The 25,980-nt window shown below is 40.4% G+C and overlaps 1 protein-coding gene across 3 annotated transcripts; it reads left to right on the top strand.

Moving 5' to 3' along the window:
• On the top strand, positions 1–25,980 carry LOC139445039 (uncharacterized). Of its 3 annotated transcripts, XM_071226103.1 has the most exons (7): positions 1–86; positions 5,869–5,990; positions 11,190–11,261; positions 15,789–15,933; positions 19,657–19,805; positions 22,206–22,338; positions 23,942–25,980. In XM_071226103.1, coding segments are annotated over exons 1-7 (858 nt in total). In that variant the 5' UTR covers positions 1–84; the 3' UTR covers positions 24,177–25,980. The 3 variants fall into 3 exon arrangements, with proteins under 3 accessions (XP_071082204.1, XP_071082202.1, XP_071082203.1); XM_071226101.1 differs by lacking the exon at positions 1–86 and having other exon boundaries at positions 5,547–5,990; XM_071226102.1 differs by lacking the exons at positions 1–86; positions 11,190–11,261 and having other exon boundaries at positions 5,547–5,990.

Here is a 25,980-nt window from a genome sequence, read left to right on the forward strand (position 1 = left end):
TGACAAATGTGATACATATGACACCATACGTGCTCAAAACAACCCAACAGAGGGATTGCTGCCTGAAGTGGAGCATGGGATAACATGTACGTGGCACTTGTTGTTGTTGTTGTTGTTGTTGTTGTTGTTTTTGTATCCACAAACCGGACAAAAATATAATTGTTTATATTATTAATGAATCAAGAGGATAATATAAATGTAAATTGTGTCCTTGATCAGTTATGACTTATAAATCATTTATATGATTTTTGTCATTCATTTTAACGGATTAGAATGAGTGCGTGAGTATGGTTTTACGCCGCTTTTTAGCAATATTCACGGCGGGGACACCAGTTAACGGATGAGAAACATATAACGAGTGAGAGTATTAATATATTTTCTCTTTATCAAATCACAGCTGTTGAAATATATCTTGGTAGACAACTCGACATACAGGAATAAGCACCTTCTTCAATGAGCACTTGTCACTGTAAAGGGGGTGGTCGGGTAGCCTAGTCGTTAAGGCGTTCGTTCGTCACGCCGAAGACCCGGGTTCGATTCCCGACATGGGTACAATGTGTGATGCCCATTTGTGGTGTCCCCCGCCGTGATATTGCTGGAATATTGCTAAAAGCGGCACAAAATCAAACTGACTCACTCACTGTTACTGTAAAGATCGTCAGCACTGCAGGAATCCGCCCTTTTTGTATAGATTTAGTATTTGTAGCCAAATCGACCGACCCATACAAATGGAATGTGATCAACCTTTCACATTTGTTTTCATTTTATCAAGTTAAAATATTGTTGGAGGGAAGCCCAAGGTCACGCAAGTCGTTACCATTTTGATAAAACCCACAAACACAGTCACAGTGCTGAGATGCAAAGGGTCGTGATCAATGCAAATACGTGTCAAGGATTCGAACTCAACATTAGCGGATCCTGCATAACTATGGGGCACAACTCTGCTCGGTGATGTGAAGCTCCTTGTGTAGAACCACTGGGGCCAGGCAACATCTGGTCTGGTTCCGGAAATATGACTTAAACAAAGGGTCACATAAGTTAAAACAGAATCACATTTCGTGTTTACATGTATATGACTTTAACAAAGAGTCACAAAAGTTATGGGTACAATGTGTGAAGCCCATTTCTGGTGTCCCCCGCCATGATATTGCTGGAATATTGCTAAAAGCGGCGTAAAACCATACTCACTCACTCACTCACTCACTCACAAAAGTTAAAACAAAATCACATTTCGTGTTTACATGTATATAACTTTAACAAAGAGCCACAAAAGTTAAAACAAAATCACATTTCGTGTTTACATTTATGACTTTAATAAAGAGTCACTTCAGTTAAAACAGAATCACATTTCATGTTTACATGCATATCACTTTAACAAAGAGTTAAATAAGTTAAAACAGAATCACATTTCGTGTTGATATGTATATGACTTTAATAAAGAGTCACATAAGTTAAAACAGAATCACATTTCTTGTTTACATGTATATGACTTTAATAGAGTAACATAGTTAAAATCGAAACACATTTCGTGTTTACATGTATATGACTTTAACAAAGAGTTATATAAGTTAAAACAGAAACACATTTCGTGTTTACATGTATATGACTTTAACAAAGAGTTATATAAGTTAAAACAGAATCACATTTCGTGTTTACATGCATATCACTTTAACAAAGAGTTATATAAGTTAAAACAGAATCACATTTCGTGTTTACATGCATATCACTTTAACAAAGAGTTATATAAGTTAAAACAGAATCACATTTCGTGTTTACATGTATATAACTTTAACAAAGAGTTATATAAGTTAAAACAGAATCACATTTCGTGTTTACATGTATATAACTTTAACAAAGAGTTATATAAGTTAAAACAGAATCACATTTCGTGTTTACATTTATGACTTTAATAAAGAGTCACTTCAGTTAAAACAGAATCACATTTCGTGTTTACATTTATGACTTTAATAAAGAGTCACTTCAGTTAAAACAGAATCACATTTCGTGTTTACATGCATATCACTTTAACAAAGAGTTATATAAGTTAAAACAGAATCACATTTCGTGTTTACATGTATACAACTTTAACAAAGAGCCACAAAAGTTAAAACAGAATCACATTTCGTGTTTTCATTTATGACTTTAATAAAGAGTCACTTCAGTTAAAACAGAATCACATTTCGTGTTTACATGCATATCACTTTAACAAAGAGTTATATAAGTTAAAACAGATTCACATTTCGTGTTTACATGTATATGACTTTAACAATGGTTCACATAAGTTAAAACAAAATCATATTAAGTGTTTACATGTATATGACTTTAACAAACAGTCACATAAATTAAACCAGTATACATTGTGTCAGGGTGTTTATGCAGCTTTCAACCACTGACCACGTTGGTGAAACCTACGAGCACGGGTATGGTGCTAACAAACCTAGAAACATAATCAGGGCGAACCTGGGACTCGAACCCAGCAAGTCTAACGGACACAACTCGACCTCAGACGACTATATCCCCCGAAACTGCTCTCGTTAATCTACCACAAAATCATCTACCGATGTCATAAACGTAGCATGATACACGTGCGCAGATTTCTGTTTAAAATATCTAAACCAAATAAAAATGATGATTATTTCAAAAAGAACAATCAACCCCCAAGATGGACTGAGTGCCAAGTGAATTACCACTAACTGAGCAGTGCGATTAAGGTTGTGCTGGGTCACATCCTCAATCAGTTAACGTCACAAAACGCAATTTGGCAGAATTAAGTAATCGAAAGAGATCTGTTAGTGTTCACAGAATTGTGATTAACACTAGTAGCCCTCAGTGTGATCGACTGGGGTTGTTCAAACATTGCCTCCACTGTATATGATGGATCAGTTTTGGATCAATGACGAAAAATGCGCGAAAGGAAAATGTTAAACTTTGCCTTGGTCTGACAGAAGGGATAATTATCCACTGAAATATTTTTTCTGTAGATCTGTTTTTGATAACCAAGAAAAAATATCTCCGTTTTAACTCTTTATATTCAGCAGAACCCGAAAACGTGGATTTTCTGGATTTCGGCTCGTAGGTACGCTTAGAGCAACAACATCGGATAGTATCCACGTGTTGTTGCTTGTTGATCAACTATAAACAAAAAGTGTTTCACGTGTTTCGTCATATTACACTATTTATTATTTTGGATATGTAAATATTGATGCACACAACTGTCCTTGTTCCTAAAATCTGACAGTGCCACCGGACAGTGAGTGAGTTGTGTTTTACACCGCAAGGAGCCACATTGAAGCCAGATCGTTTTAATGGGGCGCATGGTGGGCTTAACATGCGAATACTTTAACCACCAGGCCACCAATGTAACCAATTTCACCAGACTATTTTCAAATATATCTCATTCACAATACTATTATTGTCGTTATGTAACATAGCAACCAGTAAAGAATTTAACCTATTAAACAGACACCTTTCATCGTTTCGCATAAAAAAATATATAAATGTTTTGTTCGATCAACTATAATTCATTCAACATTCAACTGGCAACCATAGCGTCATTAAAATTGATTATTTCGTGCATGCTGTTTAAAATGGCATGCTCTCGCCTGTGCATGTTCTAAAATTAGAGATTTTGCCAGACAAAACATCACAAAAACATTACTATTATTGCTTTTTCGCTACGCTGTGTCCCACTGGGAGACATCAACCATAACGACTAGCAATGATTGCTCTGACAATGGCACTTTCTTCACACAAATGACTGCCGTTACCAACAGGGGAAACTGTAGAGCCAACAGAATGAGCTTTGTTTCCTACTGGTGTTTATGACGAGTGACAGAACATCCTCATTCCTGTTGCCTTATCAAGAATCAGATAATACTGCGTCTAGCCAATAACCTCTGCCTGGACCCTTATCTTCTACGCGTTGTAACTTACACCCTATACAGCCTAACGCATAGATATGGTGAGTGAGTGAGTGAGTGAGTGAGTGAATGAGGGTGGTGGGTAGGTGGGTGGGTGAGTGAGTGGGTTCTTGGTGAGTGAATGAGTGGGTTCTTGGTGAGTTAGTGAGTGGGTTTTGGGTGAGTTCTGGCTGAGTGAGAGAGTAAATGGGTTTTATGAGTGAGTGTGGGTGGCTGAGCGGGTGGCTGAGTCAGTGAGTGAGTGAGTGTGTGTGGCTGAGCGGGTGGCTGAGTGAGTGAGTGATTGAGTGAGTGGGTTTTTATAGGCGAGTGAGTGGGTTCTTGATGGGTGAGTGAGTGTGGGGTTTTTATGAATGAGTGAGTGTTTTTTATGGGTTCTTGGTGAGTGAGAGAGTGAGTGGGTTTTATAAATGAGTGAGTGAGTGTGGGTGGTGGTTTGAGTGAGTACGTGAGTGGTTTGGTTTGAGTTTGTGAGTGAGCTGGTAATGGGTGAATGAGTTGGTGGGTACGTAGGTTGGTGACATGGGTAACTGAATGACACGTCATGTCAGCTAAATGTTGAAGAAAAAGTGAACCAATTTATTACCTTTTTAGAGAAAATATAAGCACCAAGCCTCTTCCCATAATTAAAGGAAATCATTGCTAACCCAAGAGCACATGTGCTTACAGACCAAGGATCATAATCAGAGGAATCATAGGATCCTGGCACGAATAAGGGACGCAACTGCGACATCCGTTTGTTTGTCATAAGTATGTACATGCATGCATGACCTGACGAAACACCGTCATCAGTAGCATTCACATTAGTTTCTTAGACATTCGCATCTTTTTAACTGGATGCTACTGTTAAGATAATGACATAATTGAACTCACATCTTGTTGTGTGTGAGGGAATCGTGTTTAATTTACACGTTTACCAGTTCGACGTAACCTACAAGCAAGAGTAGGGCGGGTCTTAAACTCATGACCAGCGGATCCTCCTTGCAGCCAAGGGACGCAACTCATGTGGCCACCATTGTTTCAACAACAAAACTGTATATGCAGGTGAGTGGCTGGAAACAGTTCCTGTAACTATTGTGTTTAGAAGAAAGGCACTGTTGGTTGAGGTTAAATTTGATAAAGTTCCTTGTCTTTGCTCCTAATATAACAAAAACGGACATCCCCTTCCTTGTTTATCTAGGACAATGCAGATTTCCTTGACACTACCAAACATCCGTGAACAGTGTGAGTGAGTGAGTGAGTAAGTGAGTGGGTGGGTGGGTGAGTCAGTGAGTGAGTGAGTGAGTGAGTGTGTGAATGAGTATGTGAGTGAGTGAGTGAGTATGTGAGTGAGTGAGTGTGAGAATGAGAGAATGAGTATGTGAGTGGGTGAGTGAGAGAGTGGGTGAGTGGCGTTCTGTACGTGTTCCTTAAAATTGAACAACCACACCAATTATTTAAAAAAAGGAGGAGGATATTAAATTTCCTCCGGTAACAGAAGGTAATTTGAAACATTTCATCTTTCCATATTTTCCCGATTTGTCTTATTCGTCCACGCAGCTTTAGAATCACAAGAGTTAACGCAGGGGCACGCATGGTAATGCTAATCGTTCTCCAATTCAGATTCCAGATACGCAGTGAGTTGGGGACCACGGGTCTGCCATGAAACGAGGGAAATAAAACTTTACTCTGTGAAATAGTCCGCCCTCCGGGAGAGATGCGGAAACATATTTATTCCTGCCTAATCGTGTCGCAATAGTAAAAGACGGGCAAGGAATCACACGGAACGGCAAACGCTCTTAAATCAACAGTTATGAAAATGTATGAGGAAAAACTTCAATGAGGCCGCGCTGAGAACGCACTCCAAGTCTATCGTTAGTGAATCTGTTTGCATCGCGATTGACTTGGAAGGAAATTTGAATTTCGAGATAGCACGGCTAGGCCTTGATGTTAATTTGATTATCGTTAGGGCAAGGCTAGCTTCCGGACGACCGGGCTCCTGCACGGGACCGTCCGTGAACGGCAGTCACATCACCGCCATGGCTGTGACGGGGTCGCTGTGTCTTCCCTGGTTGGTGTTTCTGAGTTTAGGTAAGTATTCACGCTACATCATTCATGTATTCAATGTTAAGTGATTTATGTCCTCTGATCATGTTCTACATGTTGACGCGGGTTTGTGATGACTCTTTTGTTTATGGAGGTCCTCTCTTTCGTGTATGGATATTCATAATTATTTGCAATATTTCTTGTATTTGGTATGTTGTTTTGAGTACGATTTTATATTATGTTACACGTGTCAATTCTGTTGTGGAACAAACCCCTGCCTATCTCCATACCTCGAGTGAGTGAATGGTTTGGGGTTATTAAAAGTATTTCAGTAATGTCACGTCATGTCAGTTTAATATGTAAGGGAATCCCCAAATAATGCCTGTTTTGGAGTGAGTGAGTGAGTGAGTGAGTGAGTTGGGTTTAGCGCCTCTTTCAACAGTATTCCAGTTATATCGCGGCGTGTCAGCTTAATGTGGGAGGAAAGCCCGAAGTGATGTAGGTTTCAGACGTTTACCACTTCGTTGAAACCCAGGAACGGGTATGGTGCTGACAAACCTAGTAACTCGTGGCGCCTTAGATGAATGGGCCAACCGTGCACCCCATTGGGCCATTGTATACCAACGGTAATAATCGTTGCGAATCTAGGATTTGTCCCACGCAGGGGTTATGATGAAGAACATGATGAAGAAGACATGTACGCCATTTCCACATGTGTCGAACATGGATGAGTCGAACTTATGGTTATCTCGAAGTGAGTGAGTGAGTGTATATTGTTTTACGCCGCTTTTAGCAATATTCTAGCAATATCACGGCGGGGTACACCAGATATGAGCTTTACACATTGTACCCATGTCGGGAATCGAACCCGGATCATCGGCGTAACGAGCGAACGCTTTAACCACTAGGCCACCCGACCGCCCTTGTCTCGAAGTAAAAGCATAGTCCATGCGTATTCCTTCTTTATTCATCATTTTCGGTTGTGTCGAACCTCGGATGACTTAAAGTATTTACGTAGGTCCCTTCAACTTCGACACAACGGTGTTTGACTGTCACCACAAAAACGTGTATACTGCTGACAAGGCCGAGGTCGTATTGAGACCTCGAACTCGAACACGTCGAAGACAAATATTCGTGTTCGATTAAAGATACAAAATTGATGCCCCATATATCTGAACAGATGGCATAGTTTGATCTGTTGAGTTTGAATAATGTTAACCCGTGATATCGATATATCGTCAAATTAACTCCTAGTACAAACTCCATCTTACATGTCATGCTCTCTCCATTGAACTCCAGTTAATTCGAAGCTGTTGGAATCTGCAACTTGCTGTGCAGGTATTACCTTAACTCCCAGCCTCCAGTGCTTTTGGTTTCTAATCCCTGTTCATACTTACAAACACATTACATTAAACAGACATATCAGAGTTATCTACACATTCTGATGGGGATGACATGGAACACTTACTTTTAGACACAGTAGAGTGCTGTGCTATCCGGGGTGGGGTAGAATATGTCTTCAGCAAATCATGCTTACTGTAAAAGGAGACTATGCTTGTCTTAGGAAGCGACGAAAGGGATCGGGTGATCAGACTCGCTGACTTGGTTGATGCATGTCCCATTTGCTTTGATCGATGCTCATGATATCAAGCACTGGATTGTCTAGGCCAGACTCAATTATCTACAGATCGCCGTCATATAGCATGAATATTGCTGAGAGCGGCGTTAAACATCAAACAAACAAACAAACAAACAAATATCATAGGTTCCTAACCTTCTTTACCAAATACGCATCGGATTCTGACGTGTTGAATTTGTATGCACGCTATATCTTATGTACTGACAGTCAAGCTTATTTCCCTATATTTTTCTTTTTCCCCTTAATCGTTCGTATGGGTTTTTACAAGACGGCGAATGGCCAGTCAGATAGTTCGGTATCGGTGTGTATAAATATATTACAGTTGTTCTATTAATTCTAAGCTTATCATGTCAAACTCTTTGGGGCGTGGTTACTGCACCAGTAGTTCAAGTCTTTAGAATTGAATACATCACTATACATTCAACACGAAAAGCAATTAGACTGAACACTTTGCAATGGATTACAATCGTGTTATGGTCAGTATGTGAGTATGCATTACGCCGCTTTGAACACAATTCCAGCGATGGCATACCAAAACTTGGGAATCGAACTCGGACTTGTAGCGTAACGAGTCACCTTATAACCAGCGGACTGCTCCACCATCCATTGTGACGTATTGCCCATGTCCCGTTATACCCAATGATGCATATATCCATGAATTTCTAATTTGTTTCATATTAATTTGGACATTTTCAAAAATTTAATTGCCAGTTATACCACGTTGGATAATTAACACATACGTGGTATAGGATTCAACTATATGCGCAGTGGGATTATCCTATTCCTAATATAACGTGACTCGAGGCAGCATGGCTAGACAATAGATGTCCTTATAGCGAGGTTTCAACGTAGAACCCGCATATCCGTATGGCGAGTTTAAAATACAGGATATGTCTGCAGTGTTAGCGTCAAGGAGAACAGGACGGTTAGAAATAAAACACACTGCAGTGTATTCACTAGATGTAGGCCAGTGTTCGACCATGTTGTAATCTCAAGTTTCAAATGCTTTCAAATATCTCTACAACTACTGACGTTTTATTCTGTTCTTTTAAGCATTACCGAATACGCTTTTCACAACGAGACACTGTCAATATCGCACCAGACTTCCGGGGTCATGGTCGGCGGGTCTAAACTCAGGATTTACCCTCGTCCTGTGTTTTACATAACCGTTATCTGCATCTGCAGCGTGGCCCCTTTAACTCGAAGGGGAAGAGGTGAAAATAACAGTTAAGGAAGTAGAGGTCTGTGACGAGCAAACCATATAGATTTACCCATCAGGAACTTGAATCTATTCAAACTACGTATACACCATGTTACCAACTGATCAAGGCTTCTGCTTTTTACGCTGAACAACAAAGAGGAATATTGACTATCTGCCGACAAGGACGGTATTTCAGTTAAATGGAAGTGAACTCGCAAACGTTTAAGAGAGCTTTTAATTGAAGACCAGACTGCTCAAAGCGCGTTGGCATCCTCTGTTGAGAAAACGTGTTCACAATCATTCTCTGCTCTGTTGAAAGGAAAGACTTGAAAGTTGATTAATTTGCCGTTAATTGACGTAACTGCTTTCCGTCAAGTTCAAAAACACTAAGAGACTTACATAGATTTATCAAGGGAATTCATGCTTCCAATCTTGGCTACATTCTGAAAAGAAGATGCTTAACGCTTCCCAAGTTGTGTCAATGTGGAGAACACCAGAATTGGAAGTCATTCATTGTAATCATATTAGGAATCGAACCCGTTTTTCATCGCCAGTTCGAGATATCGCTAAACCACTAGGCTATCCCACCAACTCATTTTAAAGAAGGACTCCGTAAAGTTTCGGGTTAGTATAGGTCTTCAGCAACCCATGCTTGCCGTATAGACGACTATACTTGTCCAGAGGGATCGGGTGGTCAGGCACGCTGACTTGGTTGATTCATGTCATCGTATCCCGATTGCGTGGATCGATGCTCACGAGGTCCATCACTGGATTGTATAGTCCAGACTCGATTACTTACAGACCGCAGCAAAATATAGCTGGAATATTGCAGAGTGCAGACAATCAATCAATATCAATAAAGGAAATGGTTCAGAATATTTTTTAACTATCAACAGTAAAAATATCGAACTTGTTGAACTTGAAACATATGTGCGGGCAGAGGTCTTATCAGCACTATGGTTTGGTCACCATATTTGTGTCGAAATACGATAATTTTATTTTTTTACATTTGTGTCACTGGGGACTCGATTTAACGAGGTTTAACTGTTTAACTTAATTAATTAATGTGCAGTCTCTATACGATGCTTCGTTAAAAGATTAAAGGCGCCGACTGTTTTTTTGTGATAAAGTACACTTTTTGAGTTAAGGTGATAATGGAATGACGTTAGAGCGCTGTTAAAATTACCTCCTTCGTATCCTTGTTAACATCGTTCTTTCATTTCTGTCAAACAAGATGGCGCTTCCACATCAGTTATCGATAAATTAGTATCTTTAAACTTGTTGAATATTACCTGAAAGAAATATAGACAGTAAACTACGGTTATAACGAACTCAAAGGACCAGACAATCCAGTCGCCTTTTTGTGGCAAGCATGGGTTGCAGAAGACCTATTGTACCCGATGTGTCCACCGTACAGATGAACATGGGCTTACACTAAAGTGAAAATAAAACACTGTCCGTTGTACATGTATTCAGTCCGAGTGTCCATAACGTTCACCTGATGCAGTATCAAGTATGCCGCCTTAATACCTATACTCACGTCCAAAAGAAAGTTAACATGTGTGAACATATTTGCTGTATCAATCCAAAATGTAATGTAACGCAAATATTGCATATTTATAATAAATCAATAATGTAGATATTTAACCCCAGCATTAAGGCTAACCGGGTACCTTATCCTCAACACAGATAAATCCCACATAGGATGGAAGGGTCGGGGGTGGGGGGGTAGGGGGGGGGGGGGGGCGATTCAGCTAATATGGTCCAAAAGATGCTCGACGGGAGACATGTCTGGAGGGCGTGCTGGTCATTGCAAGACATTGACGTTATTCTGGCCGAAGAAGTCCCGACAGAGAATGCAATGAGGGTTCTGGAGTAACACTTTTTGGAGACGGTTCCCTGTTACTGTAGGAATGTGAGCACAACGTCGTCCCTGTCAGATTACCATTAGTGATGTCAAGGCGCCCCACGCCATGACGCTGCCACCTCCGTCTTGTTCACTTTCGTGAATGCAACCACGAGCGCTGCGTTCCCTTCTTCGTCTGAAGACTTGTCCTGCCATCATACTTGGAGAGGCAGGACGATGATTCTTCGCCACCCGCGTAATTGCCAACGCCTTACACGTCTGGCCCATTGGAATCTTGCCTGACGATATCTTTGTCAACGTCGTCGTTCTGTAAAGACGGTGAGCTCTGATACCAGCAGCACGCAATCTTCTTGTTACTGCCTATCGACTCACGCGATTCCCTAATGTCATGACTGCAGATGACGTCACTGTCTGCAAGGTTTTACGCATGCGCAAAGTTAAGTATCTGCGATGCGTGGTTTCTGCTGTGAATCGGGAATCTCTTGGCGGTTTTCAATTGATGTACATACACTAATGTAGTTTTTGTTCATTTTATAGCCAAAGAGCTCGTGCAGTGTTTGAAGGCAGCAAAACACGTGACTCTATCAATTTGGGGACTGCATGACAAGTGTGAGACACTATGTTGCCGATGTAAAGTTGAAATGATGTTTTGTTTTGTCGATTGTTTACACATGTGGTTGCGTTATATAATTGATGAGGAGCGGTCGGGTAGCCTAGTGGTTTAAGCGTTCGCTCCTAAACGCCGAAGACCCTGGTTCGATTCCCGACATGGGTACAATGTGTAAAGCCCATTTCTGGTGTTCCCCGCCGTGATATTGCTGGAATATTGCTAAAAGCGGCGTAAAACCATACTCACTCACTATACTATTGATGAGTTTCGATCTCCTAAATACCTGTTTTCATGTGTAAAGTTTCTTATGGACTTGAGTATAGAAAAGCCTCACGTAATGATCCCTAAACCCATTCATGGTACTTAATATTGAAGATCCTTCTAAGCCGTGTCTTTGTATAAACAGTTTCGATCAGCAGTCGCGACGAAATATTATCATGATGTTGAATCTACTGATGGTGATGGTGATGGTAGTTGTAAGGATGCATGACTTGATGAAAGTATCGCTCAACTTCAAACATGTTTGTTTGCAAGTGCTTGAACTCGCTGACGAGATATGGCTAGGTTAATTGGGTGGACGTGATGGATGGACGTGTCTGCGGTAAGCCGGAGCCTCAGACCGAGTAGTTAGCTCAAGGTTAGTGGAGCAGTCGCACACACCACAGGTTGCTTAACAGCCGCAGAGTACAGACCACAACGCATTGGCGACAGCTTTTTTACTTTCCGGTTTTCGAATTCAGAGGAGCCAGAATGATAAAATAAATCTAATTTACGTTTCTTTTTCTTTTTGAAATACGTTTCTTTTATGTTTGTTTATCTTTGATGGAGGAGACAATTTATTCGACACCACTTCAAAATCATGCTAAAAGGTACATGCTGAGGTTTTACATAAATTATTGAGCAAGACGATTAATCCAACGCAAGGGGTAGCCTAGTGGTTAAAGCGTTGCCTCGTCCCACCAAATTCCCGTGTTTGATTCCCCAGGCCCCACGAGTACAATGTGTGAAGCCCATTTCAGGCCATGTACCTTGAACTTTCCTCAAAGCGACACATAACCACATTCACTCACTCACTAATCAAACGCATTTTGTATAGCAGGCACTGGCTACTGCAAACACCCGAACAAGGATTATACAAACTCAAAATTACAGTTAAACAAAATAATAAACATATCAAACAAAATAAGCTTTTATTTTCTCCCAAATGACCCAATCACTTCATGCCAAATGTACTCACGGCCTAAAGAAAAGTTAAATATGTGAAAATATTAGTCGTATCAAACAAAATGTAAATAACGGAATTTCTGTTGGCAGTTGTTTAATACATCGGGTTTATGTTTGTAGCCAAAGTGCGCGTGCAGTATTTGTAGGTAGACAAACACGTGATTTAAACCAACTGCATGATAAGTGTGAGACCTTATGTTGCTAATGTAAGGATGAAATGATGTTTTGTTTGCCCCATTCTTTATAACTGTGGCTGCGTTATACTATTGATGAGTTGGGATTTTCCTAAAATTTACTTTTTCATGTGTAAAGTTGTTTTTATGGTTTTTATATACCTACTCACAAGCCAAAATTAAGTACACCACAATATCAATTATGTGGCCTAACGTTGTTCCAGAGTGCTGACAACGGACAACAGAGTCGGCATAGAGCGAATATTACATACAAACCTCGTTTATCCGGTCTCAGCTATTCCGTACTATCACTGATGGAAACGTTTAACCACTACGTACCATCGACTCGTTAATCCGGACATTTGTAATACTGACAGTGACACTCGGGACGGTACCGTTCGGTTGAACGGGCCGCACTCTCACGCCAGGCATACGGCTAAATTTAAGAACTCATATTAAATTTAAGAGTCATATCAGTGTAAACAACTGGTACAGGTCAGTTAGACTGGGATTTTGATGACGAATATTTGACCTTGTATTCTCATATGTTTAGAAACACAATGTTTACATTGAAATTCTGGCATCCGCGCACCAGATAAACATTTTATTGCAGCCAGCGTACTGCCCCCCGGCATCCTGAATACCACTAACAGGGCTCCCCTTTTGCGCATCAAAGTGGGATTGGCACCCTCATCATAGGAAGTAAACATAGTCTAAACATATTCTCAAGTACACAATTTAAAACTTGGTTAAATCGTCTGTCTATTTGATAACGGGGAGAAGCGTGCCAGTCATTCCCTATTGTGTTCGAGGTCACGGCGACCCAGGCCGCTGAGGCACAATCCGATGCTCCTCCTCCTTGAGGCCGGTGCTCGTGGGGTTGAAACCCTCATAATGATCCCGCCTCCTACATCAAGCCGATCTAACGGAGTTAGTGAGTGAGTTGGGTTTAACCCCTGCGTATCTCCTTACATCGAGTGAGTGAGTGGCTTGGGGTTATTAAAGGTATTTTAGTAATGTCACGTCATGTCAGTTTTATATGTAAGGGAATCCCAAAATCATGCCTGTTTTGGAGTGAGTGAGTGAGTGAGTGAGTGAGTTGGGTTTAGCGCCGCTTTCAACAGTATTCCAGTTCTATCACGGCATGTCAGCTTAATGTGAGAGGAAAGCCAAAAGTGATGCAGGTCGCATACGTTTACCACTTCGGTGAAACCCACGAGCACGGGTATGGAGCTGACAAACCTAGAAACATAATCGGGGCGAACTGGGAAACGAACCCAAAATCATAGGTTTCTGGCGTGCCCAAGGGACGCAACTCTGCACAGAGAATCGTGTAACCGGATAATTTTATGATGAATGGGAGAGTTAGTGGAGATTTACCCCGGCTTTAGCAATAGTCAAGTCATAACACGGTTTGGGAAATAGAGTGGGTGAGTGAGTATGGTTTTACGCCTCTTTTAACCGCTTTGGTGTTCTCATCTTTATACTCTTTAATGACCAATGACCTAAAGCTGTAGAAAAACGGTTGGTCCAGTCGATTTAGGCAGAGTTGCGTCCCCTAGGCATGTCAGGATACTGTGATCGTGAGTTCGCATGACATATTCGCCCCTGATTTCTTGCCTGTTTGTCAGCAACCTGTGCTCCTGAGTTTCACTAAAGTGATATAAGTTTGGGTAAACTTCAGCTTTCCTGACTCATTATGCTTAAACACCGTGACATGGCTGAACTACATTCCGAGGGGCGTTAAGGAACGTCGAGAGCACTTGTATGTAGATGGAACCAGGAAACTGCTGCACAGTAGGGAAGTCGAAGTCAGGACTCAATGCAGTAGTGAGTGAATGAGTGAGTGAGTGGGTGAGTGAGTGAAGAACGGTAGTATTTAACTGTTGTTGTCTTCGGCAACTTTCAGACGTTCATTTACATCATGGCGTGCAGTCAGCTTCCCATCCAATTCAAATCATATAGCCCCACACACAGTAGTAGTTGTAGTAGTAGTAGTAGTAGTTATAGTAGTAGTAGTTATAGTAGTAGTAGTAGTTATAGTAGCAGTAGTTGTAGTAGTAGTAGTTATAGTAGTAATAGTAGTTATAGTAGTAGTAGTAGTTATATTGGTAGTAGTAGTAGTAGTAGTAGTAGTTATAGTAGTAGTAGTAGTAGTAGTTATAGTAGTAGTAGTAGTTGTAGTAGTAGTAGTTATAGTAGTAGTAGTTATAGTAGCAGTAGTTGTAGTAGTAGTAGTTATAGTAGTAATAGTAGTTATAGTAGTAGTAGTAGTTATATTAGTAGTAGTAGTAGTAGTAGTTATAGTAGTAGTAGTAGTTATAGTAGTAGTAGTAGTTATAGTAGTAGTAGTTATAATAGTAGTAGTAGTTATAGTAGTAGTAGTTATAGTAGTAGTAGTAGTAGTTTTAGTAGTAGTAGTAGTAGTAGTAGTGATAGTGGTAGTAGTAGTAGTAGTAGTTATTGTAGTAGTAGTAGTAGTAGTAGTAGTTATAGTAGTAGTAGTAGTAGTAGTTATAGTAGTAGTAGTTGTAGTAGTAGTAGTTATAGTAGTAGTAGTAGTAGTAGTTATAGTAGTAGTACTAGTTATAGTAGTAGTAGTAGCAGCAGCAGCAGTAGTAGTAGTTGTAGTAGTAGTAGTAGTAGTAGTAGTAGTAGTTATAGTAGTAGTAGTAGTAGTAGCAGCAGCAGTTGTAGTAGTAGTAGTTGTAGTAGTAGTAGTTATAGTGGTAGTAGTAGTAGTAGTTTTAGTAGTAGTAGTAGTTATAGTGGTAGTTGTCGTAGTAGTAGTGGTAGTTATAGTAGTAGTAGCAGTAGTAGTTATAGTAGTAGTAGTAGCTATAGTAGTAGTAGTTATAGTGGTAGTAGTAGTAGTAGTTATAGTGGTAGTAGTAGCAGTAGTAGTAGTTATAGTGGTGGTGGTAGTAGTAGTAGTAGTAGTAGTAGTAGTAGTAGTAGTAGTTGTAGTAGTAGTAGTAGTAGCAGTGGTAGTGGTAGTAGTAGTTGTGTAATCAGGGCGAGTATATGAGATTCCAACATGCAATCATAAAACCCAGGGAGCTCCAATGACGCATGCCATGAGGTTGAAGCAACATTTATATATATGATATGTCATGTTTCATGTTAAAGCGTCACAGACTAAAGGTCAGGGCTGTTCCAAGGCGTTTCTGGAGAAGGTACAGGTGTGCCACGCCGAGGTGGACGGCATGCCACTTCTCCTTCACGACACCCTGCTGGCAGTGGACAGCTTTGAAAAGATCACCGCTCACTGCAGGTCGGTACAATCAGAAATAACGACCAGCTGACGACTACAATGGTGGTGCACCACACACGTACACACGGACTAGATACACGATATACACACAGAGAATCAGGTTAATACGAAGACAGCACAGACCAAAGAGTAACTGTTTGTGACGTAAGGACTGTCGTAATATATGTACATAAATCATAGTGCGTTATTGTAATCACTGGGAATGACATTAATTATACACAGAGTAATGAAAACGCAACAGTCGTGTTTATTTAATTTTTTAATCCTCAGCAACAGCGTAATCGACAACAACGATCGACAAAGAAAAAACAAAGGAACATGAAGAGAAATATACGACTTAAAAGAACGCCCTTTTTTTCTTTGACGAAAGTGGATTGTTTTATTGAAACACACAGTCTTCCAATTGTGGGTGTTATTTAACTTGTGAGTGAGTTGGGTTTTAACGCAGCTTTTTACATTATTCCAGTTATATCACGGCGTGTCAGCTTAATGTGTGAGGAAAGCCCGAAGTGATGCAGGTCTCAGATGTTTACCACCTCGGTGAAACCCACGAGCACGGGTATGGTGCTGACAAACCCGGGAACCGGGGCGAACCGGGATTCGAACACACAATCAAAGGTTTCTGGCGTTCCCAAGGGACGCAACTCTGCACAGCGAGTCGCGGCGTCTTAGACGGCTGGGCCACCCGTGACCCTTTTTAACTTGTAGTATAAAGGGTAGTATATAACGATAGTCACTGTCCCAACGCGTGTGAAGTACTATGCTACGTCAGGTTTGTTCTGGTTGCATGCCAATACTTAATTAATTCCATTTGAAGAAGAAATAAACTACATTTACATCACGTTGTGGCCACGTGGTCATCTTTTTGCAATGTGATTAGAATCGCGATATATCGCTTTTAGCAATGTTCCAGCAATATCACCAAAAACACCAGAAACACGAGAAATCGAACCCAGGGCCGTGGCGTGACGAGAGAACGCTTAAACAACTAACCTACCCCACCGCCCCGCAAATATGCGAAAGTGTTTTCCACATTTAACCTGGAACACATTTTTTCGAATTAAAGAATTAATTCTGGGAACATGATGTGTATCAGTCGCCCTAGGTGCCGTAATTCAATGTCTGGTGTTGCGCCCCTCGTGTGCGTCACAGTGATATCCTTGTAGGTCGGAGTCCCCAAATCGCCTTGATTTGGATTCTTGCCTTCTCAGCACCGTCCCCGGGGGTCACCACTGTGTTAAAGGACAAATATCTGCAATACTTCCGACTATCCTCCAACATTAAGCTGAAACGCCGCGATATAACTGAAATATTGTTCAAAGCGGCATAAAACCAAACGTACGGACACATTTTATTAAATGTAAAGGAAGGGAAATAACTCTTTTGTCCTTATGTGTTGTTAGTGACAGAATCGTTGGCAAATGAAGCGCCTGTATAATATCTGCTATATACCCGCACTCAAATATTGATGTAGCTCAGCTGATACGAAGCACGTAACTGTACTACAGCGTGTTATTCTTTCAGTCGTTTGTTATAGTTACGTGATCTTTCGCTAATTTACGGGCTAAGCCGACTACTAGTGTCAATTTGTTTTAAAACTTGTCGTTGAGAGGACTTTTGAAGTTAAAATAGCAATAAAGAGAAAACAAAAAACAACAGGGTTGGGGTAATAAGGGAGGCGGTGATCACATTGTTGTGTATGCATGTTATCATACCCCGATTACGTGGATCGATGTTCATGATGTAAATAACTGGATTGTCTGGCCCAGGTTCGATTATTTACAGACCGCCGTCATATAGCTTGAATATTGCTGAGTGCTGCGTTAAACAACAAACAAACTTCTACAACTACTTCTACTACTACTACCACTACTACTACTACTACTTCAACTACTACTACTGCCACCACTACTATTACAAGCATTACCACTACCACTACCACCACGACTACGACTACGACTACTACCACTACTACTACTACTACTACTACTACTACTACTACTACTACTACTACTACTACGACTACTACTACTACTCCTACTACTACGACTACTACTACTCCTTGTAGGGGGCACGGGTGGCCCAGTCGCCTAAGGCGCCGCGATTCGCCGTCCAGAGTTGCGGCCCTTGGGCACGCCAGAAACCTATGATTGTGGGTTCGAATCCCGGTTCGCCCCAATTATGTTTCTAGGTTTGTCAGCTCCATACCCGCGCTCGTGGGTTTCACCGAAGTGGTAAACGTCTGAGACCTGCATCACTTCGGGCTTTCCTCCCACATTAAGCTGACATGCCGCGATATAACTGGAATACTGTTAAAAGCGGCGTTAAACCAAACTCACTCACTCACTCACTCACTCACTATTCCTTGTACCACCACTATGCGAACGTGTTTTGTACATACAACGATATATATATACTCTTCAAGAAAGGAAATGCACAGGTAGATTTTTAGTAAATTTAATGTACCTAAAAATCGATATATTTAATTCAATACCATAGATACAAATATGGAAGTTTTGAGCCTGATAGATACATGTTGGCGTTGAACAAATGAATTGAAAAGTGTTCATTTTCACCTAAGGCCACAAGGTTGCACTGAACTCGTGTGACCGCCCCGGGCAGCAACCATGGCTCTGCATCTCCTCGGCACTGACTGGATAAGTGTACGAATTCTGTCCTGTGCGATTCTGTGCCATTCTGTTTGTAACGCGTTGGCCAGTTGTGGGAGTGTCTGCGGCGTGTTCTGATCTGGAGATCTGGAGATGCCGACGGCCAGGCCAAGCCGTTGATGTGGGCATTATGAAGGTAGTCTACCGTGCCGCGAGCTGTGTGCGGCGGAGCGTTGTCCTGTAGAAACAGCCCCTTCTGGCGGTCAATGATTGGAAGAAGATGAGGTTGAAGAATTTGATTAATGTAGCGATTTGCTGTCAAATTTCCAAGAAACACAACAAAGTCTGATCTCGTAATGTAGGATCGCGATTCATCGCTCAACCACACTCGTCTCCAGTTTCTCAAATTCCAAGGCTGTAATTTATGGCACCAACGCAAGCGTCGCTGTCGATGGATCTGTTGCAAAACAGTGATAACTGGTCTTCTGGGTCGAATCCCAGCCTCGCGAAGATGGTTCCTGACAGTCTGGTCCGATATCATCCTGAAACTAGGGAAGCGTCCTACACTGTCCGTAGCTGTGGCATAGTGACGACGTAGGTGGAACAGTCGAATACAGCGATCTTGTGTAGGGGTGGTAACTCTCGGTCAGCAGGTTCTCGGACGGCCTCCAGTGGAATTGTACTGTGTGTATTGGTTACAAAGGCGGTAAATGGTCCTATGGTGGACGTTGAAGTGGCGTGCAACAGTAGACTGCGATTCACCTTTTTGAGTACGTCCTATGGCGATGTTCCGATCGACAGCTCTGAGTCTAAGCATTTTCGAACTTGAAAAATGTTGACAACTGACTTATTATAGGCTTATGATTGCCTTTTTATAGCACAAGTGTGAAAACAATGCCGTTTATGACATTGCAAATCGACAATGGCTTCGTTATGTCTGTCTGTCTGTCTGTCTGTCTATTATTAACCGGGTTGTAGCGTTCGAGAGTCGTGTGGTTACAAACTGTGGTTAGCCCTACTAAATACTTTGTAAAACCCTTTGGAATCACAGCAGCTACAAAATGGCGACAAACCTTCGTTTGATAGCTATACAAACGTAATGTTGTTATTGCAGACGCAACGCAAGTGCCTTCGTCAGGCAGTGCTTCACGCAGCTGTACGAGTGCCCGGAGCATGTAGCGACCAGGGAGCGTTGTGATCTGGCGTCTCTGTACCCGGAGATACTGGCACAGAGAATGGACCTCACGTGTCGATTCCTGGATAGTAAGTACACCCTCAATAAACAAGTCATGACAGACTTCCTGTAATCCATATTTCGCGCGGCGGTGAAGCAGGGAATTAAAACATGGGCCTGGCACACTGATTCTTTCACATTTGTAATATTGTCAACCGCTTCCGTTATACCCATCTGCGTGTGGAGTCTCGCACTCTATAAGTCTAGGGTTTCTAACAAGAGAGAGGACCTTCATTTCAATACGATATTGGAGGACAAGGCATTATATGAATATTATATGAATATTATTTTAATGTCATTCATTTTAATGTACATAATGTTTAAATTTATGGATACCTTTACAAATTCAAGTGGCTTTATGATATGCTGTGTTTGAAACAGCTTTAATAAATATGAATCAAATTCCTCATCAGGAAACAAAAAAACAACCTTTATCTATCGAATACTTCCTTTGGATAAAAATGAAATATGAAAAAGCTTCTACTTACAAAGCTTCGTTTTGTCAGTTGCACATATTTAATGAAGTATTGATATATAAGTAAATGTTAAACTGTTATACGTTGGACAAACAAGCAGAAAATATGTTTTATCTCCCACAACGGAGATATATATCTCCTGTAGAATGACAGTAACGACAAAGTCGATCTTCTCTTGGAATATTTTCCCACCTGCCCGTGTCTATGTGTAAATAATGACTTCCCCATTTAAATCTATTAAGTGTCTTCTTGAATTTGATACTCATCGATATTCCGAGATACTTTTTGGAACATAGTTCCGTTAAAATACCACTTCTCTGACATTTAAAAAAAAAAACTCTTCTGAACACTACATTTTTAGTATTTTCTTTATTTACCTTCATTCCTTATTCACTGCCAACGTCAGACAAGAGGTCAATTTGTTATTGAAGCTTGTATATACTGTGTCAACTGCATTAATCATGTCATATGCATATTACAACGTTGTCAAATTAGTTAAAAGGTCCCCGACGAAGATACATGTACCTCTGCATTCTGAATGTTTTATCATTTCAATATATTCGTTTAAAAGTAGGACAAACAATGTGTGACTTATCTTGCCTTGTTCCCACCAAGCAATTAACATAATCGCTTACTCCTTTTTATGTATTTACACACGAGTACATTGACTTAAGTAGGTTTAAACATTTCCCGGTTATTTTTTCACAACAAAGTTATCAGAAAGTGTTGCACTGAATCAACGGCTTTGGAGAAGTCGACAAATATTACATAAATTCTTCCACTTCGCTAGGATAAGTATTTATGATTCACTGATTGCGGTATGAACATACTATCTATCGATGAGTATCCTTCTCTGGTGCCAGCCTGTTCCTCGTAAAACTTTTACTATTCATTTCTGGCCACTCTGTGATTCTCTTATTTAAGATTCAAGATTTTCCCAATAACTTTCAATAAATAGATACCTCTATAGTTATTTGGTTGTGCCATGTCACCATCTTTGTGCAACGGTTGAACACTGTCATCGCTCCATTTCTCTGGAAACTGCCCTTCGTCCAAAACTTTATTAAATGTGATAGATAAGGTAGGATGTATGTCAAAGAGTGTTCTCCAAAACCTGTCCATCAGATCCAGGAGGTTGATTCTTAAATTCTTTAATCGCTCAAATTATCTCCTCCTCGGTGATGCTTCTAGTAAACTATACACTTTAGATCTCACGTATTTCATCTTTCTCAAATTCATGTCTCAGAAATTGTTCCAATTGTTCCAAATTATCATTTATAGCTTGTTGATTGTTCTCGAATAATTTCTGAAATACTGAATCCATCTTCCTAGCGTTATTTCTGAGGTAGCGGAATGCTTTATAGTCATCCACAAACCCTTCATGCTATATTTACATTTAAATAATTCCCGAAGGGTTGTATTCTTATAAACTGTCTTTTTCTGGTACGTACATTTTTGAATTTCTTTCTTTCTTTAATACACACCTGTAAATCAGAATTAGCATTGCTTTCCTGAATTCACTCAACAGCGTATATTTAGATGCTTTCAAAACATTCTTCATCCCAACAAACAGGCTGCTGTAAGGAATGAAAACATTTCTCCCTCTTCCTAAAGCATTCACCAAACTGATGTAATAGATATGTTAGGATATCAACAGCCCTATCTGTTAATACTGAATAAAATTATACAAGGCATTAATTTCATTGCCAAGATCTGCGATTCAATTGAATACCATATCGTGCAACATCTTATCCTTTAACTATTTTTGTGCGTAAACCAGATTTGAATAAGGAAGAGAACATTTGGATGTCAACTTCTTTTGTCAACGTTTCGGAGTATATGCTTACTCCATCAGGTGAATGGTTTTGTCACTTTATTTATGCATGCGTTAACTTCATAGGCAGTATATATGTGTAAGATAAATTATTTACATAACATCAATTGCTTTTTAAGCTATCAAGAGAGAGCTGGCTTGTGTAAATGAAAAGACCTGCGCAGTGAAGAATTGCCTAGCAACAATCCCCCAACAATCTGACGTCATCTCATTTGCTATTCTGAGCCCACCGCGGAAAGGAAGTAGTTGCGAGTAAGCTCCCTTTACTCTTCACTTTTAGACAGACATGGTGTTACAGATCTGATGTGACACTTCTATCGTCCATTATTTTCACATTCATGATTTACAACTGATTTCACATTTATTTGGACCGCCTCCGTGGTCTAGTGGTAGAGCGTCCGCCCGGAGAGCGGAATGTTCGGGGTTCGATCCCCGGCCGCGTCATACCAAAAGACGTTAAAAGATGGTACTTGTTGTTACCCTGTCTGGCGCTCGGCATTAAGGGGCTAAAACAAGGACTGGTCGGCTCGGAGTCAGTATACTGTGTCTGAGTGGGGTATTCATGTTAAACTGCGGCATGGTATCTCAGTGGGCTAGCACTATAAATCGGCATCAGCCCGGACTAGTACAAGCAGCCACACAAACACACACACGTACATGCACGTCGCTATATAAGTGCACTTATCTTGGACGCGACGTTAAACCCAATTTCACCTCACCTCACCTCACATTTATTTGACTGATTTGCAGTCTATATGAAAAATATAATTTAATATTGCACTGCTTTATGTGACAACAGGGGATGCCCAGCACGGGAATCGTTTATAAATAGAATAATCAAACTGGCTCTTAAATGAATCCAACTCTTTACACATCATGAAACTGTCTATCGGACGGGCACTCAGTTATTAGCTGTCATATGTATCTCGTTCTTGGTAGGTAACGAAGGTGCGGAGGTACAGAAAGTTCACTAAACAATGCGCCTTATTTGTGCGCGTCATTGAAGAGGATTGGAGTGGTTGAGTTGACTTGACTGAACATCAGATGTAGTGAACGTATTGTAAAATGCAAAAAGTAAGCTTTCAGTCGAAATATCCCCTAAACATAGAGTGTGCATGCAGTCATGCGCAATCGGAAAATGTTTAACATTGAATGAGTGAGTGAATGATGTTTAACACCGCACCAAGCAATATTTCAGTTATACCTCGGTTACATGTATCAATAAAAATGTAAGAAGAAACAGTTAATATTATGAGCAACTTGCCAAACTACCTGTGGACGATGACATGCTATCAACCTAGCTGCCGTGACGGTGTCTTTGGCCTGCTACATGTGGATTTGTCCTTACACAAAGCCACAGGCTGTCCGATAAAAAGTCACTCACTCACTGACCTGTTGATATAGTATTGACAGACACACACAACTGATCACACTGCGGCCATGGCTTTCAACCGTCCCGCTCAAAATATGAAGATTTCGAACGTCAAAATAATACCAGTTATGAACAAATCGAATATTGCATTAATTATACCATACCCATTTCATTCTGCATGCCGCCGTATGGTAGCCTAGTAGCTGTAACGTCACACCCACATTGGTATAATGTGTGAAGGCGTTAAAATCTACCTCGTCGTGATGTAGATTTTGTTATATTTAGTGTAAAGCTTTAAATGCCTCGGAGAATTTTCTGTCGATATGAATATTTACAGGTCACGTCAGACCAAAAAATTCATCATTTTAAGTCATTAACGGATATTTCACTTTTATGGAAATCTTGCCAGAGTAGATCGAGATGGAGCGTATGGTCAAATGTTTTCACTTACTATTAATTATTTAATGGTTTTTCTCTTTGCAGCTGGCTCGATAAGGTGAAAGTATGTTACGAGACACACTTGCGAAGAGGATGCTCGGCTATCATAACGAGCTACATGACAGCCATGTTGGACACCCACAAGCCGCCATCTTGCTCGCCCCAACAATACACACCAATGTCCTTGACATTGTCAAGTACGGCAGATAAAGCGAACTCAAAATGTGTCTTATCAACAGTGGTGGTATTATATGGTTTACTTTCGCATTCAAGGACGTAATTAATTTTTTTGGACGACCATCTTGCCTTCTCAGTGGTACTCAGTATTCTCATGTCTTTCGCAAGGTCTTTGTTACATGTCACGCCGGTTTGTATTTTCACCATTGTGAGATAAATACCGTTATAACAGATGGCAAAAATCAATTGCAGACCCTATAGAAATGTACGTGGGATTGAATTCTAATCCGAGCTTTTCTTACCTCACCATCTATTGCAAAAAATCGTCAGGTACATGTAGGCGTTATTGGTCCCCTATACTTAAGCCTATCGGAATAACCATAACTGGTAAATGCCTTTTTGGATTTGAAGTAGGTTAATCGAGCTTCATTTGAACAACCAATTGACAAAAATAATGTTTATTACAAACCATTCCATATATCCAAACGTTATTTCCAAGATACAAATGCAATTTGTACTTATTTTTTATATATTAAGTCGTCATTCAGTCTCTCCATTTCTGCGCAATTCAAAGCAACTCAGAGCAATCCAGAGACATCCAAAGCAATTTTCATCCAGGTCAGCTTGGAAATGGAGTTCATCGTCTCTGACATTTTGGTATTTGCAGCCATTCCCCAAATGGAAAGTTGACATGAATGTTAATTACATGTTCCTTCAATTTTTTTTAACTTTGCTTGTTATTTTTCATGCCGTCTTACACAGTTATATAATTCCTAATGCACGCATGTGTGTGTGTGGGTGAAAGCATGACATGAAAATGGACGCCAGGTTCAACGCTTAGAGTACAGTAAATAATTTGTTTATATGTGAATGAATGCTTTTCTTGTCGTGTATGTCTTTAACGGCCTATGGAATGTATTTCGACGGAAACTCGAAACTTATAGTTCTCTGGTGTTGACGTTGTATTTTGTGTTACATACTTGCTAAATGGATTTGAGGTGTTTAAAGTTTGAGTTTTTTTTGTGTTATGTTGGCTGGTTTGTGGAATGGGGGCGTGAGGCATGCTCAACATGCTTAGTGTATGTATCAGAAAGCAGTTAGTCTCATTTTAAAGCCAGGTCGCAATGCTGAGCTCTACCGTGACTGTGAAATTGACAAGAATTTACAAAATGACTTGATAAATTTGATACATGTCATATCATTTCTTCCTGTTGTTATCGCTGATTTTCATCGATCCATTCAATAAGTTTTACCGCTATTTAGCCTAAATGTGTCGGAAACCGAGACAGGTTATTCTAGAGCGTTAACGTAAATGTATACTTATTTTCCCGACAAATATTTGATTTGATAACAAGTTAACTTGGAAACATAATTACACGTCTCCTTGTTTATTCATATCAACAAATTCTCCATCAGTAAATATTCTTACAATCTGTGAAGATCCGGGGTAGAATAGATCTTCAGCAACCCATGCTTGCTGTAAAAGGCGACTATACTTGTCGTAAGAGGCGATTAACGGTATCGGGTGGTCAGATTCACTGACTTGATTGATGCATGTCATCGTATCCCAATTGCGTGGATCGATGCTCATGATGTCAATCACTGGATTTACAGACCGCCGTCATATAGCTTGAATATTGCTGAGTGCTGCGTTAAACAACAAACAAAGCAAACCCAATTGCGTGGATCGATGCTTATGATGTCAATCACTGGATTGTCTGGTCCACACTCGATTATTTACAGACCGCCGTCATATAGCTCGAATATTGCTGATTGCGGCGTTAAACAACAATCAAACGTTATATATAATCCGTGTCATGTTCCATTTATCTATGTTATATTTATATTTTCCATTCTGTAAATATTGTACAATATGATTTTAGGAGGGATCACCAACATAAATAGAT

Source organism: Haliotis cracherodii, unplaced genomic scaffold (genome assembly GCF_022045235.1).
Source record: "Haliotis cracherodii isolate W230 unplaced genomic scaffold, xgHalCrac1.p SCAF_6, whole genome shotgun sequence".
Lineage (NCBI taxonomy): Eukaryota > Metazoa > Mollusca > Gastropoda > Lepetellida > Haliotidae > Haliotis > Haliotis cracherodii.